Source organism: Chenopodium album, chromosome 24 (assembly GCF_948465745.1).
Source record: "Chenopodium album chromosome 24, dcCheAlbu1.1, whole genome shotgun sequence".
Lineage (NCBI taxonomy): Eukaryota > Viridiplantae > Streptophyta > Magnoliopsida > Caryophyllales > Amaranthaceae > Chenopodium > Chenopodium album.
The window spans coordinates 13,284,101-13,296,569 of NC_137857.1; the positions used below are offsets into that span (position 1 = coordinate 13,284,101).

A 12,469-nucleotide genomic window follows, 5' to 3' on the forward strand; every position below is an offset into this window, starting at 1 on the left:
CACATCCTAACATGATACTAGGAATCATAAAACAATAATAAACATGCTTTCTACATTGTGAAAGAAATAGAGAGTAAGCTAATCTACTTACTTTGAAGCCTCGTACATCTTTCTAATAACAAAATACACAAGTTAGTAAACTTCAATGAAAATAAATAAAGAACAATTAAATAATTAAATTGAAATCAAGTTAAATAAAGTTTTGACTAGTTTTAGACCAAACCCTCAGAAATTATCAAACCTTGCACGTCTAGGGCGAAGGCAACTTCGAACTTGGCTAAGAGACTCTAAATCTTGTGAATGCGGAATATTGTATGTGAAAAAGCTTGTTTAGAAAGAGAGAGAGAGAAAGAAAGCATATATTGCTCAAGAGAGAAAAGAGAGAATTAAGAAAGAATAATGAGAATTGATGATTCCGAAAACAAGGACTCGGACCCTATTTATAATGATAATAGTCCGGAAAATCATAGAATTTGATAAGGAATAAAACTACACGCTGTCGCCAGGAATCAACTCTGTCGCGACACGACAATGTCTGTCGCGAGGCGACAGACTTGTCATTTGGCGACAACCTGTATTAGCGCGTTTTCTTCACGCGGAATCCGATCTTTAATCAACTTGATCTATGGAATCCGTACATAAGATAAAATATGTATTTTTAAGATAATAAAACGATATTTTACTCCAAATAAAAATCTACTTTAAAATAATTAATTATTAAATCTAATAATATTAGAATTGAAAAGAACTTTCTAGAAACTTCTAGAAAACTATAATTAATCCTAATAGTTTTAGGAATAATAATTAACATTGGGCCCTCCTCTAGATCATTGGGCCGTATTTAAATAATTAACCGGGCCCAGTTTAGTATTTTGGCCATAACTTCCTCAATATTCATCGGAATTGGGCTTATAATATATCGTTGGAAAGGTCTTTTCGAGCCTCATCCAACTACACTATTATTGGACCTTAATTATGGACTAAGCTAAACTGGTTCGGCTATTTTCAAATAAATAAAGTCATTTTCAAAAACAGAGAGAAGAGAACTTTAATTAAAACTAAACCGCAACACTTGACTTTCAACCACTTTCACCTAATTCGATAATGGTACAACGTGAAAGGCATTCATCACTGGGTTTGGTTTTGGGTAGACACAAATGGGTGTCTACAGTATCCCATTCCCCATTCAGGTCCCCAACACATTTAGGGGGAGTCATCACTCATCAGTCAGGTTGTGTTTAGAGAAAATACGAAAAACAAGAAGATTGAGAACCCAAGGATCGTACCATAAAGTAATCAAGTGACCACTGCAAAGTGCCAACCACCTTAACAGCACCTTTCCTAAGAAGATCACGGACAGAGAGGATGGATCTCCAAGTATAGCTAGCACTAGAGATAATCTTTGCATCCATGAATTCAGAATTAGGAAAGTACTTCTGTTTCAAAGTTTTAACCATCAAAGATTGGGAGTTGCTTGAGATGTGCCAAGCTTGCTTAGCAAGCATATGTTTATTGAAAATTTTAAGTCTCTCATTCCCATACCTCCCTCCTTTTTGGAACAATACAACCAATCCCAGGCAACCCACGCGGTTTTTCTTAATTTAGTCATTTTTCAGGCTGTAGATGTATGCTAAACTATGGGGTATGCGAGTATATTAGCTTGCCAAGAGTCTGTTGCTGGTATTGTTTGTGCATATTTGCTCGATAGCTTGTCTTAAATTCATACTTCTTGGTTTTACTCTTATTTAAAATGAACGCATTACGAGAATTGTTGAGTTTGGCTGTAAAATTATTGATATGAAGGCTTTGATTAGGCTTTTGGGCATTATATTTGGTTTGGACAACATAATTTTTTCTACTGTGACCTTCTCGGTGATTGATCTTTATTGTAATTACATGGCACACTTATGGTTGCAACACTACATTTTGATGTATATAACCTCACTTTTCTCTCGTTTGCTCACCTCATTTTCAAATCTACATCTCGTCATTTTTTTCATACACTATACGATTATATCAAACATCATCTAGCTTAAATCCTAAATTTTGCAAAAACCTAATATTTATAATATTAACATAAAAAATTGGACTATTAAGCTAGGTGCTAGTTATCTGTCAAATCAATCCAAAAAGCCAATTTTTACAATATTAACATACAATTTTTTTGCAAGAAAACCCTGTCAAATCAATCCAAAAACACAATTCTAGTTATTTGTTATTCAATAACACATGAACCACTATATAAATTTAACAATAACCCATTAAGATCACTTTGTAAAAAATTATTGAAAAAAATCACCATCTAAAATATTCCAATCCACCTAACTTCAATAACAACATTCAATGTAACACAAAATGCACAGCACAAATAAAATTTCATTATATAACATGATTATTGTTTATAACTATTAATTAGTAGAATTAATTAGTACCTGAGAGAATAAACTTAAAGCTTCAGAATAGTTTTGCTTCTCAAACTCAACCTCGGCCCTCTTCCTAAAAGCAAGAGCATCCAAGCTCCTCTTAGCAACATCAAATTCATCACCCCCTCGACCACAGACCTCAACCATGAGCTCAGTGGCACGAGCCACCATCCCACAATGGCTAATCATGGCTGCAGGAGGCAATACAACAAGATTAGGACCATTACCACAGCAGCCGAGACAACCACAGGACGTTACAGAAACATGGGCAGGTGAAATTCCCAAAAGGGTTTCAAGAATTTGCAAAGATCCTTGCCTCCTACAAGTCCTATTTGTGCATACCCTTATCTCAACATTGTGTGGTACCTGGTTTTTTTTTAGTGGACGAAGATTAGTCTATAAAGGTTCCACTTAGGTGTCTGATAAGACTTATAAACAAGAATTAGAGTCGCCACCTTATTTTTATCCGAATAAGGACGGATTTTAAAACAGTCAATTTTAAGAAATAAAATTAAATAAATAAATAAAATTAACTGCTAACTCCATAAAAAAAAAGGCATAGGGTTCGGGGTTTAGGTTAAGAGAATCGAACATCTGGAACTCGTCTTCTCTTCCGTTCTAAGGAACGGGCTCTTACTATTGCGTTGTTTAAAAAAAAATCGAGTTTTAAGACATATCAACCATAAAAAATAATTAATACAAGGTAGGTTTGAGCACCAAAGTTGCACTACGTACCGATCATAGTGAGATTTTGAATTCACTCACGGATCAAAACCTTCGTAGTTCGAACAGATGTCATGTTTTAAATAACCAATTCTATTGGGTTTTTAATTTGGGTTGTTGACATAAATGTCATTTTTGTAAGTGGGATTTTAGTGATCTTTGACGGATTCACTTATAAAAGTAAAATGAACCACCTTGGTTGAGGAAAATCACCCCGATTAGTGATCACCAAAAATGTCTTTTGAATAAGACAATTCAACAAAAGCGTCCTAATTGACAACTTTTTAGTGGGTAAAGGTATTTTTTGGAGCAAAACTGTAAGGGTTCACTATATAATCTCACTTTGGGTTTAAATTCACTCAAGGGTAATTTTTGTAAGGTTTTAAGGGTTATATGTTTAGGCTTAATGGAATTGGTCAAGTAAAACACGACACCTGTCAAGGCCTTACTTCCAAATAAAAGGAAACAATAAACTATTTAATCATATCCGATTGTCAATTAATCCATCGGGTAATTATAATGGGATGTAAGCTTATTTTCATGGAGATGGATAATTGTTACAACCTTATATGGCTAAATAATTAATCTTAACCTCATGTTTGGAAATGAGGCCATAACCTCATATTAACTATTATTACTTATTAAAAACAAACAATCAAAGTTATGATTCATTCTTGTTCACAAAAGGGTTTGAAATAAGAAGATTCACAAAATTATAAAAGAAAGATAAAATTTGTTAAAACTTTTATTTATAAAGTCTTAAAAGAAAATTAAAATCCTTAAGACACCATTTATTACAAAAGTCATCTTATAATAAGATTAAAGATTTTAAAACAACAACATTTAGAATTAAAGACTCTTATTTCTGAAGTCATCTTTAAAATAAGATTAAAGTTTCTTAAAATAACATTTAGAATTAAGGCTAGTTAAAACTCTTATTTCTAAAATCATTTTTAAAATAAGATTAAAGACATTTTTATTAAAACTTCATAAGTTAAGAAGTATATATATAATATAGTGTAATATAGGTTTCATACCACCATTAATAAAAATTTTAAAAAGCAATTAAGAGAAAAACGTGCATATTTCATTTTTTTGATAGTTTAAACTAAAAAAATCATTAAAAATCATAGAAAAATCGAAAAAATTATTGTGAGATATGGTTGGAAAGCTCTTGAAAAGTTATATCACTTGAGCTAAAGAAATGGAACTGATTCTGGTTGTAAAGGTTCTTTCATAGGCCATCTTTGGGACGTGGTAAGTAACTCACTATTCTTGAACAACCTCTACATAAACTTTTAACTCATTAGGTCTTTAAACTCACTTTAAAAAATAAATCATCCTTAAAAATATGCTTTAGGCAAACATATGAATGTATTAATCTTTCAAATTTTATAATGCATTAGAAACAGATGCAATGCAAAATGCAATTACCCCCCTCTTTTAACCTATCACCTCACCGATAGGCTTGGCTTTCTAATGTGGAGTAATGAAAGATTTAGGGCTAATTTAGCACCTAATATCACCATTACCCCTATTGGTAACATCACATGGAAGCAAACATGTTAGTTAGCATAGTAATAATAATTAAGGAAATTAAAAAAAAAATGAAGGTAATACCTTGAGCTAGATGTAGCAATTTTTTGGACAACCTCTTTGGTTTATCAAGGATGAAAATATGATCACTCCTTAGTTAAAATTAAATTAAAGAGTCTAAGTAAATTTTTTTGAGTTTTGATATATTAAAGAAACTAAAGCAAAATGAAGCTAATGAACTTTTTTTATTTTTGATTAGAGAAAACAAACTTGAAAAAATAAAGCTAAACTTAAGAAATAAACTTTTTTTTTTATTTTAAGATTATAGAATAGGAAAATTTAAGCAATTAAACTAATATTCTAACAAAGATAATAACAACAACACTTGAAATATTTTTGTGTTTTTTTTTATAGGAATTAAAGATAATAACAATACTTAAATGAAAATAGCAACTTAATTATAAGATGCTTTTTAATAAGCTAATAACTTAATAATAAAGCTAAATTAGAGAGATTTTAACTAAAATTAAGATTAGAGGAGAATTTTTAGAGAGAACTTTTAGAGAGAAGAATTGTAAGAATGTTTTGGTGTGTTAAAACTTGAGAATTAGGGGGGTATTTATAGGTAAATAAAGGGGTTAATTTGTAAATAAAAAAAAAAGTAAATAAGTTAAAATTCAAGGATTACTTTGGTAAATATCAAGATCTTGGTAATAATGAGAATCTTGATATTAAATTCTCTTGTTTTACATGTAACAAACTTGCTAATCTGTTTTGCAACTCTTAAACTGATAAAATAAAGAAAACCGTAATAAAATCAACTCTAATATTCACATAATAAAAAGGTTCTAAAATGCCATGGTATATATATATAAAAAATATGTATGACCAAGTCGTGTCATAACTCAAAAAAAAAATAATACTTACATGGTATATAATAAAAGAGCGTCTAAATTTAATCAGTCACTATTATACTTACCAAGGAAAACAACAATTATAAAAAAAAGTTAGCTATGAGATTCAGCTCTAAAAGATATACAAAGACGTTAGGTTACAATACTAAAAGGGTTGGACAAAATATCTCAGAGTTAGTAAAAAAAGTAAAAGAGAAATAACCCCTACCCTTATTAGATAGTACATACAAATTTACCCAAGAATATCTGAACATACGACAAAACCTTATACATACGAGCATTTCAAATAATAACCCTTACTAAAAAAAGTGGATCATATAAAATCATAAGATTGACAAGGTCAACGTGAAAATACATCATACAATACTAAGTCATACAACGTAAATTTAAGGTGGTCAAGAGTAAAATATATTCCCTTAACCGAATGACCTTAAAAAAAAAAAAAAAAATTGAACTCTTATCTTACTTTACTAAAACGCAAACTTATATTTACCATAGTCGTAAAAAAAACAAAGTCAAAATATACAAAACTAGATCAAAACAACAGGAAAACAAATAAAACTGGAGCCAAATATATGTCGGCAAAATAAAGTTTTCATAACAAAAATTACTATTTGGAATAGTGCCAAATAGTGTTTGCATAGTGTCAAATAGTGCTTGCATAGTAAAATACAATACATGACGCGTATGAAATCCTGCTATCCCAATTAGCGTCGGATAAATATTGATACAATTGATCCAAACTGAAATTTATTGGACACCACATTTACCGCAGGGGATAAAAAAAAAAGGTAACGTTTACTCACCATTGACAATTGCTTATCAAAATTGAAGAAGGAATACACAACCTAGATTGAGTAAACAAATCTGAGAAAGAAAAACAGAAAAAAAATAAAAAGAAAATAATAAACTAAACAACAAAAACAAAAAAACAAAAAAAAGTAAAAGAAAGAAAAACAAAACGTACATCATGTAACAAATTTGTCAGAGAAATGAAAACTCAACAAAAAACATGATCCGTCTTTTTAGGGGATCCTACCATTATTCATACAATAATTATACGTACAACCATACATTTACACTCATACATACCCCTCTTTACTCTCATCCATACAATGCTCAATTATTCTTAGATAAATATCGCCAGGTTAGGTCCGAACTTGTATTTATCGGATCAAGTATTAACTGCGGAACAAGGATATTAGAACAGACGTACATAAAAGGAGGTCCCTTAAGCACTACAACATATAGTACCCATTTAGGTGTGGGAATGTTTGTCATTCCCCTATATTGGTTGGACATGAGTCTTTTAGAGTAATGGACTTTATAGCTTAGGTAAATTGGTCATATGATAGGATAGTGCACGAATCACAAAAGAAAAAATATTAGATAAAATAAAAAGCACCCTAACGGTCTAAGTGAACATATTAATATACTTACTATACTCCAAAGGGTTAAACGATACTTGTTTATAAGGAAAATGACATATTCCCCTAACGAGATAAAAATATTGTACTTTATACTATACGAGTATTATACAAATACGTACAAAAATACGATTGTTATACAAAAATACTTACTTTTTACTATAAAAAGAAATTACCCTTATCCAAAATCTCCACTCACCACTTAATTCTTATCTTCTTCCATCTTCCTCCTTACCCGAAAAAATCAAACAAAAACCACCATAAAACTCAACCACCATGTTTCAAGAAAATCAAGAAGATCAGCCTGTCTTTACATTTGAGGAAGACATGAGGATGATAAGGGTGTATTTCATGTACATTGTGGGGCTAGTGGTCCTCCTAATGGCCATATTAATTTACTTGTTAATCCACAAGTAAAAATCCGAAAATTACTTCGGTGGAGCAGGGTAATAATGCATGTAATGTGAGCTTGTACTTCAATATTTTGTAATTTAGAAGTACAAATTGTAACATGTATTTTGGAAATTATTAATAAAAAATCATTATCATTACTCGTTTCCTTCGTTTTATGTAATAAAACAAACATTATTAAGTTTATAAAATAATTAGCAAAATAATAATTATTATTTGCAAAAAAAACAATAATTATAGTAAAAAAAAATTATTAGTGATAATTAAAAAGGTAGGATCAAAATTTGGTGTCTACACATTGGAGTTTTTTTAAGGTGAGGAAAATGGGTCAGTGGGTTTACAAGAAAGTGTGTGATTGGGAATGGTTTTGATGGGGTTTGATTTTCGAGGGGAATTTAGAGGAGAGAGAGAAGAAATGGATTTGGAGTGCATGTTGGAATATGGAATTATGATCATTCACAAATCACAATCATCCTCCGAACTAATGAATGTTTATCAGTCAATGACAATTGGAGTCCATGATAATTGGAGTCGGTCTCAGCCCAGGGGTATATCGGTAAATTCGCAAGGCCTAATTTTTTTATTTTTAAAAAGAAATACTAATATATAATGTGCTATCCCTGTTTCATTTCAAGTCCCGCTGCTTTTTCGTTTCTCACTTTTCTTTCTTTCTCTCTCTTCTCTACTTTTCTCTTGAACCTCTTCATATTCTCATCTCTTCTCTAAAGCTTGCTTGTTGAACAGTTGAAGTACCCAGGAGAGTTGAACAATCAAGGAGACCAACTATTTCTACCCGTAGATTGTCGGGGAAAGAGATCCTTAATCAAAGATTATATGAGAGAATTTTGTCCGCAATTGACCGACGAAAAATGAAGGGTCGAGGTGAGTGTTTAATGTTGAATCTATTAATTATTGTTAAAATTGCATGTGACTTGGTTATTTACTAGAAAATATCAAACTAATTTACAATTCTTACTTAATTTAAGGTATCTTGTGAAAGATGCATTTTTGAAATTTCGAAGTAATATAGGTTATTGCATGTTTTTAGGTTTTTTTGTTGTTGATAATTTTGCAATTGGAACCTAAGTTTGTACTAAATTTCGGTTTTTACTACAAATTTAGTTGCTTTTTACTTGAAATTTCAATAACTTAGCAAAGTTAGGGTTTCGTGATAATGTATGATTTAATTTTTAAATTATGAGGTACTGTAGGGTTTCTAGTCCAAAATTGTTAAGGTTTTAATTTTGTAATCATGAAGTAATGTAGGTTTTTTAGTCCAAAATTAGTAATAAGTAATATAGGTTTGTTTTAATATGACAATATCAAAATTATAGATGACAAGAATTCTACAAGGAAAATATCTTAATCCTAGCACTTTAAGCTATAATCAAGTTTTTTCTTCTTCATTGTTTAATTGATATTAGCCTGTAATATGCATTGCTATGCTTTCTTTTGATCTTATTTCTTAGATTAAGATATAATGGATATAAGAATGAGTTGTTATAATTAAAGAATAAGCATGTCATTTTTTGTTGTTGTCTTAGTTTGAGCATGAGCACTACAAAAATAATGTTATAACTTTTCCTTTTTTGATTTTTAACTTGAAACATTATATATATTTATTTGGAACATTATATTTGAAATTGGTTAATTGTGAAAATTTGAAATAGTGGTTGGTTACTGCAGGCAAGAGGACAGATAAGAGGGATGTAGGTGGGAGAGGAGGTAAGAGGGTAGTAGATGGGAGAGGTGGGAGAGGGGGAAGAGGTAGTGATGTAGAAACTGATACACTTTTAAATCTTAATTTAGAAGTGGAACCTCTTTTTGAATCGTATAGTGCGGATGATAGTGAAGAAGGTTCAACCAGAACAAATCAGGAAATGGTAAAGTTGTTTCTACTATTTTGGTAGTACAATAACTGTTATATTTTCAATGATTTTATAATATTTGTTTATCAATCTTCAAAATGTATGTAGGTGAAGGCGAAGTTGGTGAAGCCGAAGATCGTGATAAAAAACATTGATCCGATTGTTTATACGGTATTGTTATGAGTTGTATATATGTGATTTTATTTGTTCAGTTTAATTGTTATGAGTTGTATAAAGTATCATGATGATCGTCTCCTATTATTTTCGATGGCAAAAGGATAATTCAAAAAGTGTAGGCGGTAAGATAAAGGAGGCCAGGAAAGTTATCGAAACATTCCAACAATATGAGAAGTCGGTATGTTTGTTGAGACCTTTGCTGTTTTTAAGAGATAAATTTAGACTTTAATCTATTCTAAATTTCTGCCTTTATTTTGCAGTCAATGAATGTGAATTGCCCTTTGGAGACCTTTGGTAGGGTTTTAGGTAAATTTGATGAAACAAAGACTCGAATAGTTAGAGAAATGGGTTTTGGTACATTATTTTATGCTGTTGGGAAAAGGTTACCTCGACTGTTGGCATACTGGTTGTGTACTCGGGTAAATGTGGATAAGAAGTGCCTTCGCACTACAGATGGGATGGTTTTTCCCTTTGATCCTATTCAGGTGCACTGGGTTTTCGGCCTACCTCACGAACGAAGACCGTACCGATGGAAGTCGTTGATAAGGACTTAGAGGACAGGTTGTGGATAAAGTACCGCACCATTTACAATTCTAAGACAGAAGGGATAATAAGGAAGACTTTGATTGAAGCTTTGGAGTCTCCATGTACTAATGAGGACGAGTTTCGGCAGGTTTTTGTCTTGCTGATGTTGAATGTACTTTGTCCAACAACATGTCATCGCTTGAAGAAGAAATATCTGCATGCAGCTGCAGTCGCGAAACATGCTACAAAGTATAATTGGTGCTCTCTCATTCTGGAAGAGTTATTACATGATGTGGGAAGCTTTAGTAAAAGGTTTTACAACAATGGATTTTCTAGTGGAAGTGGTGGGTGTACTTTGTTTTTGTCGGTAAGTTGACTCCTTAAAAGATGTGAATGTAAACCAATGCTCTTAGAAGTGATAAACCTGATGTACTATTTATGTAATTGGCAGCTATTCTATCTAGATAGGCTGAACAGAAATCCACTTGACTGGAATGAGTTTCCGAGGCTAAAAGTATGGACAACAAAGGAGATGAACAAAGCATGTAAAGAAGATCGATTTAGAATGGGTGACTTTGGAAAAAAGGGGGTAATTTTTTATTTTTTTGCTTTATTTGTTAGATAGTTTGTTTAATCGATCAATCTATACCTAGACCTATAACTTTGGCATGGATTCTTACTTGTACTTATGTATATTTTGTGGTTAGTGTCTGGATGTGTCTTATGGTGGGGATATAGGTCACCCGTTGAAAGCAAAGGATTGTTTCCTTGCTAAAAGGAAACGAGAAGAGGATGATGAAGTAATAGATGATATTGATGATGAGGATTTGGCATGGATTACTACAAATGTAAAAGAGAGAAGAACTAATGTTAAAATAGAGTATGCATATCAAAAGAAGAAGAAGAAGAAGTCAGGAGGTAACTACATGATTTTGTCGTGTTATTTGGCTTATTAAATGGTTTATAGTTTTATAATTGTTTACTTTTTTGGTTGTAAAGAAGTAGTGAATGAGCTGAATGTACTTGATGAAGAAGAAGTAAAAAGGAAAAGGAAGAGTAACAAAAAGTCAGAAGGTGAATAAACAATTCTTATATTGTCATTTTATTAATTAAATTTGTCATTTGGTTATTGATAATTGTAAGCATGACTGAAATTATTGTCATTTAGTCCAGTTAACATTTGCTATTTTTGGTTGTTCAAAAGAAAATGAGTTGAGTAAGAAGAAGAAGAGCAAGAATAAGAAGATCGAGAACGAGAAGTCAGAAGGTAATTACCCTATTCTTATTTTCTAAATGTCTTTCCAGTTAGCTTTGTATTTTTTTTTACTCGGCTTGAATTTGGGTGTGAATTTTTGTAATTGTAGAAAAAGAGGAAGCTGTAATTATGGAACTTCTTCATCATCTTGTGAGTCCTGTGACTCATGAGCTTGTTCATGATCAATCAATTGAGCAACCAGCAATTGAGGAACCATCCACGGAGGAAACATCAACTGAGCAACCATCAACTACCCAACCATCAATACATAACCTATCCATACTTCAACCATCTAATCAGGAACTAAGTAATGAAATAAACGTTGAGACCGCAAGTGATGATCATGGGAAATCAACTAAGGGACCATGTGATAATCATGCCAATAATGCCAATGATGTGAAAGCTACTGATAAGCTAATGATCATAAAGCAAGTCTTGATCAGTCAGATGAGGATAAGTCACATGAGGATCAGTCAGACCTAGATCAGTCAGAGGTTAATCCGATTGTTAAAAATTATGGTGTTGGCGTAAAGGATAATGTTTCTAGGCACATTGCGAGTTCGCAGTTTAGTGTCAGCAAGTACATTCTTGAGCATACAAATGGTGCTTGAAACAATGTAGTTGGTGTTGAAGTTCTGGGAATGCTCAAAACAATGCTTAAATGATGCAAAGTCTTTGATTGAAGAAAATGTATCCGACGGCGAGTGCTATAGTTTACGCACATATCGAGCCATTAGGCTACCAAAGGAATGCTAACATCAGGTTTAACCCAGCTTATTACCGATAAGTAATGACAATATTTTTATTTTATATGACAATATTAAAAATTTAAATTACATGATGTAAGGCAGCAGTTAATGGGTTTGGGTTATAGTTTATGTAGGTTTTGCTTAAGTATCATGTTTAGGTAACTTTTTGGAAAAAAACATGTGTATGTGCTTTTGCATAAGTATTGACAGTATTTTAATTATCAGTACATTGTAAGTTTTGGTATAACTATGTCAGGATGCTATAAATTAAAATGGATAATTATGCTATAAATAGTACTATCCTATTTTATCAAGTCTTTTAAGTATTTAGTAATAAAATCTTGTCATTTAATATTATATTTAGTAATATAGTAAAGGTAAATTGAAAATCCAACCTTTGCACTTTCTTCTCCTAAAAATCCAACCTTCATTTTATTCCTCAAAATCCAACCTTTATACCC

General features: G+C 31.6%; 2 protein-coding genes across 3 annotated transcripts; one reads left to right on the plus strand and one right to left on the minus strand.

Moving 5' to 3' along the window:
- Positions 1 to 127: 127 nt before the first annotated feature.
- LOC145610198 (uncharacterized) lies at positions 128 to 2,794 on the minus strand. The gene is made up of 2 exons (XM_081665479.1): positions 2,433 to 2,794; positions 128 to 1,436 (listed from the first exon to the last, which is right to left on the minus strand). Exons 1-2 carry the CDS (start codon positions 2,610 to 2,612, stop codon positions 1,239 to 1,241), a joined length of 378 nt encoding a protein of 125 aa, XP_081521605.1. The 5' UTR covers positions 2,613 to 2,794; the 3' UTR covers positions 128 to 1,238.
- A 5,286-nt stretch (positions 2,795 to 8,080) lies between these two features.
- LOC145612120 (uncharacterized) lies at positions 8,081 to 12,261 on the plus strand. Of its 2 annotated transcripts, XM_081667488.1 has the most exons (10): positions 8,081 to 8,316; positions 9,121 to 9,317; positions 9,411 to 9,473; positions 9,580 to 9,657; positions 9,740 to 10,371; positions 10,456 to 10,593; positions 10,712 to 10,922; positions 11,004 to 11,078; positions 11,173 to 11,271; positions 11,369 to 12,261. In XM_081667488.1, the coding sequence occupies exons 5-10, from the start codon at positions 10,009 to 10,011 to the stop codon at positions 11,740 to 11,742; spliced, it is 1,260 nt and encodes a 419-aa protein (XP_081523614.1). In that variant the 5' UTR covers positions 8,081 to 8,316; positions 9,121 to 9,317; positions 9,411 to 9,473; positions 9,580 to 9,657; positions 9,740 to 10,008; the 3' UTR covers positions 11,743 to 12,261. The 2 variants fall into 2 exon arrangements, with proteins under 2 accessions (XP_081523614.1, XP_081523615.1); XM_081667489.1 differs by having other exon boundaries at positions 9,411 to 9,657; positions 11,209 to 11,271.
- Positions 12,262 to 12,469: the final 208 nt, after the last annotated feature.

Bases quoted from the DNA above. Each gene is read 5' to 3' on its own strand.
- LOC145612120 (XM_081667488.1), top strand. From the start codon at position 10,009: ATGGAAGTCGTTGATAAGGACTTAGAGGACAGGTTGTGGATAAAGTAC. The intron at 10,594-10,711 runs GTAATTTTTTAT...TTTTGTGGTTAG, and splicing joins GTGACTTTGGAAAAAAGGGG to TGTCTGGATGTGTCTTATGG. The intron at 11,272-11,368 runs GTAATTACCCTA...TTGTAATTGTAG, and splicing joins CGAGAACGAGAAGTCAGAAG to AAAAAGAGGAAGCTGTAATT.
- LOC145610198 (XM_081665479.1), bottom strand. From the start codon at position 2,612: ATGATTAGCCATTGTGGGATGGTGGCTCGTGCCACTGAGCTCATGGTT. The intron at 1,437-2,432 runs GTACTAATTAAT...ACTTTGAAACAG, and splicing joins CTTTAAGTTTATTCTCTCAG to AAGTACTTTCCTAATTCTGA.